The sequence below is a fragment of the Ostrinia furnacalis genome, unplaced genomic scaffold, assembly GCF_004193835.3.
Source record: "Ostrinia furnacalis isolate ACB-3 unplaced genomic scaffold, ASM419383v2 OfSCF7194, whole genome shotgun sequence".
NCBI lineage: Eukaryota > Metazoa > Arthropoda > Insecta > Lepidoptera > Crambidae > Ostrinia > Ostrinia furnacalis.
Window position 1 is genome coordinate 33,300 of NW_021137433.1, and position 6,951 is coordinate 40,250.

At 36.1% G+C, this 6,951-nt stretch overlaps 1 protein-coding gene across 2 annotated transcripts; it reads left to right on the plus strand.

Annotated features, from left to right (window-relative positions):
* The first annotated feature begins 153 nt into the window (after window positions 1-153).
* Window positions 154-6,447, plus strand: LOC114363680 (zinc finger BED domain-containing protein 1-like). 2 transcript variants are annotated; one of them, XM_028319478.1, is made up of 3 exons: window positions 154-265; window positions 659-2,357; window positions 5,750-6,447. In XM_028319478.1, exons 2-3 carry the CDS (start codon window positions 681-683, stop codon window positions 5,933-5,935), a joined length of 1,863 nt encoding a protein of 620 aa, XP_028175279.1. In that variant the 5' UTR covers window positions 154-265; window positions 659-680; the 3' UTR covers window positions 5,936-6,447. The 2 variants fall into 2 exon arrangements, with proteins under 2 accessions (XP_028175279.1, XP_028175280.1); XM_028319479.1 differs by lacking the exon at window positions 154-265 and having other exon boundaries at window positions 611-2,357.
* Window positions 6,448-6,951: the final 504 nt, after the last annotated feature.

Consider the following 6,951-nt stretch of genomic DNA (forward strand, 5'->3'; position numbering starts at 1 on the left):
ATCAAATTAAAACGAATCTTTTTTTCTTTTACTGGCACTAGTTGGCTAATTTGGAAATTGCCATGCCAATACTGCGCCAGAGAGAATTAAAAAAAAACTTCGTTTGTTTTTGGTTCTGCGTCAGATTTATTGTGAGACAAAAACGTTAACGTTTTTACTTGTGTCATAGATGTGCATATTTAACAACATAAAATAGAATTGGATTTGGATATAATATACTTATTAGAGTAAATTTTCATCGTTTTCTCATAAGTTCGTTGGACAGGTAAATAAAGTTAGGTTAGGATAACTCACTTATTCTAACTTATGCAAAGCATCCATAAATCTATTGGAATAATTGATATTTTGTTATTTGTATATTTGTGTATTTCAGCGAGATCATTCTTCAAATTGTCCAAATTAAATAAGTTAACAATTTGTCGAATCATTACGCTAAAATTAATACATTCTGATTCAATACTTAATAACATCTGAATTGATCTGAATATCATTCAACATCTTTTCAACATCTAATTATTTTGTGTCATTCTGTTATGTTACTCGTCAGTCTTGCTACTATTGTCACTCACAATTTTTAACTTTTTTATATAGGGAGGATTAGTGATATTATCGATTGATAAATTTATGACTTCTGCTAATTTACCGTATTTTTTTTTAGGTTAAGTTGATGACACATAACGATGGCACCTTCCAAGAAAAGTAGTGTGTGGCAATTTTATGATAAACCTGAAGGAGATAATAACTCTGCAAAATGTAGACTTTGTCAAAAAGTTATCAAATCTTGTGGCAATACAACTAACTTAATTGGTCATATAAAAAATATACATAAGGCTGCTTTTCGGGAGTTCAATATTGGATGTTCGAAAAAATCCAATATTGATAACAAAACTATACAAAAAAAAACACAACCAGTCCCTAAAGATGCTGACATACTACCGTCAACGAGCTCAGCTGGTGTAATAGAATTGACTAAAGACATTGATAAAATATCTGACTGTTCAAAAGACGACGAAGTTCCTGTTCCTCCGGCGCCTAAACGTCAAAAGTCTATTATATCAAGTTTTCAAGAAATTCACGGTTTTTCGGCGGGTGGTGATAAAACTTTAAAAATAAATAATGCCTTAATTTATATGGTATGCAAGGACAATCAACCATTTACAATAGTTGAAAATGAAGGATTTCGCAATTTGATTAAAGTTGTTGCGCCACATTATAAACTTCCCAATAAGACGACGTTGACTCGATGGGTTGATGATAAATACGCAGCATTATCAACAGTCTTCAAAGAAAAATTATCAAATATTGAAAACTTTACTCTTACTACTGACATGTGGTCTGAAACAATGAGCATGAGAAGTTTTTTAGGAATAACAGCACACTTCGGTGTTGGTAATGAACTATTTTCAATAACTCTTGGAGTGTACCAGTCAAATGAACGTCATACTTCAGAACACATCGCTGAAATGTTGCTTCAAACTTGTACCGAATGGGGTATTGACAAAGATAAAGTTTCGGCTGTAGTGACTGACAACGCAGCCAACATGGTAAAGGCCATCGATTTGGCTTTTGGAAAAAAACACATACCATGTTTTGCACACACTCTGAATTTGGTGGCACAAAATTCTATGCAACAGTGTACTGAGCTGAGAAACTTGATAACTAAAGTCAAAGATATTGTGACATGGTTCAAACAGAGCAATATAGCCAGTAACGAATTACGTAATGCAACCCAGAAAGAAACTAAATTGATACAAGAGGTTCCAACCAGATGGAATAGTACATATTATATGATTGAAAGATTTTTGGAGCTTCGCACTATCGTTAATAACATAATCATTCGGCATAAAAATGCACCACCGATGCTTACTGCGTCAGAACTATCAATTCTTTCTTCGGTTTTACAAGTTCTGCGACCGATCGAAGCTGCAACTAAGGAAGTATCAGGGGATAAGTATTGCACTAGTAGCAAGGTAATACCACTTATCCATTGCCTCCTTTTGAAAGTTAAAACACTCAGACTCGAAGAATCTCTTGCAAAAGAATTACAGTCATTGGTCCTTAAAGAAATTGACAAGAGATTGGGTGTTATAGAGAGAGTGACTCTTCTCGCCATAGCCACGATATTAGATCCGAGGTTTAAAAAAATGCATTTTACAAACCAACTTGCTTGCTCTTCAGCTGTGGCAAAAGTCAAAGAATTTGTGAAAACTAAAATACAAAATGAGGCCGCGGTGGAATCTGATTCTTCAGATCATTCTGACAAACCAGAAGATAACTTTTCTTTATGGGATGATCACCACAAATTGGTACACAAGAGCTGGAAAACGGCGAAGTCTGACGATACTATTTCTGCACATGTGTTAGAAAAAGTACTCGATTTTGAGAAAACATCGATGTTTCTAACCGATGTATCGAAAAATATCGATGCACAGCCGCGATGTATTGCATCGAAAAAAAACATCGATGTATTTTAAGCCAGAAACTTAGCTTGTGAAAGTGGATTGATTGTTGGTATGTATCGTATATAAGCATTAATTAAAATGTATTTTTCACAACTACCTACTTAGTAAAGTTCTATGGACGGTTTTTAAGTGAAAGATCACTGCATATTTTTTATATACAGTGGTTCTAGTTTTTTACGTGTACCCTCAGCTCTCAGTATTATATGTTTTGTTGTAAAGTTTTTTAATATCAATCTCTAAAGAAGTTTTTATAACACGAAAAGTTATGGGAGCTGCTGTAAAGTTGTGGGTTACAATTTAAATCAAAAGTGCATGTCTAGGAATAATGCAGACGACAGCATATCAAGCTCAACACAGTGGCATTTTATTCCATTGTAATAGGGGTGAGTTTGCAACAAAATCTATAATAGTCTCATTTATGCTGTCGGCACATTGTGTAATTTTTAAATATTAATAAAATTATTCATTGTCTTCGGGCTTCCAGCACAAGATGCACCCTAAAAATATTTAAATTTCGGGTGCAGTAATCATTTATCATCAAGTTTAACTAGGTCGTTACAAATTTCAATATGAGCGATGACACATACTTACAAAATATGGATTATTTATAACTAGATAATTTTATCGTCATTGAAATAACTGCAAAAATCTGTGACATATTTTTCTACTCATCTTGTCATCATTTTCCATAATCAACATTATCCTTATTGCTACAGCGATCTCAGGATTCGTTTCCGTTCGCTTCCCACGCGTTTAATGTACGATGACGTCACAGGGATATTTATTGTGTTTAGGGGAAATTGTGGGAAATCTCACGGTACTTTTTACTTGCGAATGTATTTTGTGATCCGACGTACGTAACGTATTCACTAACATGTATTACAGTATTTTTGCAGCTTTTGTTTTGCTTTCCCATAAAAATAAATCGTTGAAGGTTGTCTCTATTGCAAGTTAAAATTGCTCTAAAGTTCGAATCTAGTAGTAAAGTCAGACAAAATTAAATGTGTTGTTTACTGAACAATCATCATAATTTCAGCCACAGGACGTCCACTACTGAACATAGGCCTCCCCCAATGATTTCCATGTTGACCGGTTTGTAGTAACCTGCGTCCAGCGCCTTCCTGCTACATTTACGATGTCTTCGGTCCACCTTGTGGACGTCCCACGCTGCGTTTTCCGGTACGCGGCCTCCACTCCAGAACCTCGCTTTCCCATCGACCACAAAATATAATTGACCGTCAGATCTATTATGCGTATTATGTAAACAACATAACGATTGGAAATCGGTAGTTAAATACGATCCGTAGTAGTCTTACCATAAATGGTCATTAAACTGACGACTAATCACTGACTGTGCGATTAAAATGTCAATAAAATGCATCAACAATTAAACCATTTAAGCTGTANTAGTTAAATACGACCCATAAATGGTCATTAACCTGACGACTAATCACTGACTTTGTGCTATTAAAATGTCAATAAAATGCATCAACAATTAAACCATTTGAGCGGTATTCAACGTCTTAGCCTTGCCTTCGTTATTCCGTAAGTTAACCCTAAAACGTTAATGGCTCATTTCCATACAGAGGCTAGTAAGCGACCCACTTGGAAACCGGGTCAGGAGTGTGCNAAGCTGTATTCAACGTCTTAGCCTTGCCTTCGTTATTCCGTAAGTTGAACCTTAAAACGTTAATGACTCATTTCCATATAGAGGCTAGTAAGCGACCCACTTGGAAACCGGGTCAGGAGTGTGCAGTTAACACTCGCAGAAACTACAGTTAACCCTCAAAGACTTGGTCTCAAACGCCCGCTTTAAAAAGCTACAAAGGTTTTAAATGTGAACCCTTTGATTGTAATTACGACTTCGCGTGTGCTGTGACTTAGGTTTTATGAAGTGTGACTGATTACCCGACTGTGCCAGAGGAGGGATATGTTTTTTAGTTTGAGAGATTTAGGTTAAGTTTTTCTGAGTTTAGTAATGACTGGTCATACACGTTACCTGCCCCTGCTTAATTCTCTTTAATACCGACCTTTATCTCAAACTAATTAACGCCCGTATTCACAATCACAAACATTACTATGAGGTCTCACAGTGCGCGTGGACGCACAGGGTGACACACGAACCAATCACAGAGCTCTATTCAACGCTGTGCGTTCGATTTACTGCTTCACTTATGCAAGCTTGCTGAATACGGGCGTTAAACTTGAGTAAAAGTCGAATGTTTTAGGTGGGAATTGAACCGACGACCTATATGCCTGCCTTGTCTTGCATAAAAAAAGTTTAACCTCTCGAGCTAAGCTAAACAAGCTTGTGTTATGAGTGAGCTATCCATGATAGTCCTGCGGTGACGGGCTTAGAACTAATTTAAAAATACCAAATTGAGTAACAATAATGTATAACCCAACTAAAATGAACGACAGCACGTCAAACTAAGCACAGCGGTATTATTCAGTTGTAGTAAGGGTCATCATCATCATCATCATCATTTCAGCCACAGGACGTCCACTGCTGAACATAGGCCTCCCCTAATGCTTTCCATGTTGATCGATTGGTAGCGGCCTGCGTCCAGCGCTTCCTTGCTACCTTTACGATGTCGTCGGTCCACCTTGTAGGTGGACGTCCCACGCTGCGTTTTCCGGTACGCGGCCTCCATTCCAGAACCTTTCTGCCCCATCGGCCGTCAGTTCTGCGTACTGAGGGTAGTAAGGGTGATTTTGTAAAAAAATACAGTATGGTGTGCTATCGTTTGGACTGCAACAATGAGCAAGTCATTGAAGCTCAAAGGCACGCGGATTAGCGCTAATTGCCGCCAAGAAGTGCATTAGCTCATTAGCTCTGCGACTCCAGCGGACTCATAACTAAGTGGAATAAAGTTTTTTCCATTCTTTCTTTGTATTGCGGGGACCTTAATGCAATAAGGGTTTTTTAGCGAGTTTAATAGTCGTCTAGTTAACGTAATCTTGTTGTTAGTGTAAAAAAAGTTGAAAGTGCTCGCAAAGAAATTATTATGATAGCGATTTTTTCAAATCAAGTCACCTCAATAAGTACATGCCATTGCTTTCACAAAGAAAATACAGTCGAATTGAAAATCTCCTCCTTTTCAAGGAACTCGCATAGTATTGANGAAGATAACTTTTCTTTATAGGATGATCACCACAAATTGGTACACAAGAGCTGGAAAACGGCGAAGTCTGACGATACTAAAATCAAAATCAAAATCAAAAGTATTTATTCAGTTTAGACCACAAGTGGCACTTATGAACTATATGATACTATTTCTGAAGAGCTGTCTATTTACTTGCGTAGTCCAGTAGGAAGACTTAATGAGAACCCATTGGAAATATGGAACGATCTGAAGATTCAACTTCCTAAACTTAATAAAATTGCTTACAAATACTTGACCATGGTGGGAACGTCAGTACCGTCTGAGCGTTTATTTTCTAAAGCAGCTCAAATCGTCACTCAGCAATGAAACAGACTGAAAGGAAAACGTTTAAATAAGCTTTTGTTTTTGCAAAGTCTTCCAAAAGAACATTTTATAAGTCTTATTGTTACACATTGCCATTTTTTTTTAATAAATGACTACTGCATGAAAAGTATTTCTTTTTTATTTTAGTAACATAGATTCCTTAAACACACATACAAAAGGCAAAAAGAAAAGTGCTGTTGTAGGAGTAATCTATAATGAAAAATGTGTTCAGAAGGCCGACTACAGCTTGCGATGCAATGTTAAAAAAAGTACTCGATTTTGAGAAAACATCGATGTTTCTAACCGATGTATCGAAAAATATCGATGCACAGCCGCGATGTATTGCATCGAAAAAAAACATCGATGTATTTTTTAAGTGGACACCCCTATTATCATTAAATCATGCTTGAAATCGTCGCCCTTATGGACTTCGATTGAAAATTATATAGAGTATATTATCATGAAATCAAGAATTTGCATAAAAAGCATTAGTTGTTTTTTAATACAATAGTGTCAACTAGGAATGACCTGTCAACGAAATAAAAACCTTGATTATTTAAAAAGTACCTGGCCAGCAAATATACCAATAAAAATCGATTAACACAATCAAATATCGAAGCCGGAGTCCATTGCCCACAGGATTTTTTAAATTCAATAAACCCTTCTGTACTGACTACACCAATATCGGAACACTAATCATACTTTTCAGAAACTTAATAAAAAAAAAAGTGCAGACGTATAGAAAACAGTAAGTATAAATATCAATGTTTGACCGTTGCAAAAAATATTTTAAAAAGGCTGTTAAACGATAATCGATCTTCACAACAAATGAATGGCAAAGTATCATTGTGAAAAATCAACAATATTGGCACTTAAGTGTAACGGGTGTGTTGGTTAGGATTGTCCCAAAAAAGATAAGAAAGGCGAACTTCTTTGACCTGACATTTTATGATGACGTTGTTTTCGACGATGCCTTTTATTACTTCAGAGCGAACATTTGAAAACTATTCTTTTGTAGT

Excerpts from the sequence above, each read along its gene's own strand:
- LOC114363680 (XM_028319478.1), top strand. The coding sequence starts at position 681 with ATGGCACCTTCCAAGAAAAGTAGTGTGTGGCAATTTTATGATAAACCT. Across the intron at positions 2,358-5,749 it reads ACGATACTATTTCTGCACAT|CTGTCTATTTACTTGCGTAG; the intron begins GTGTTAGAAAAA and ends ATTTCTGAAGAG.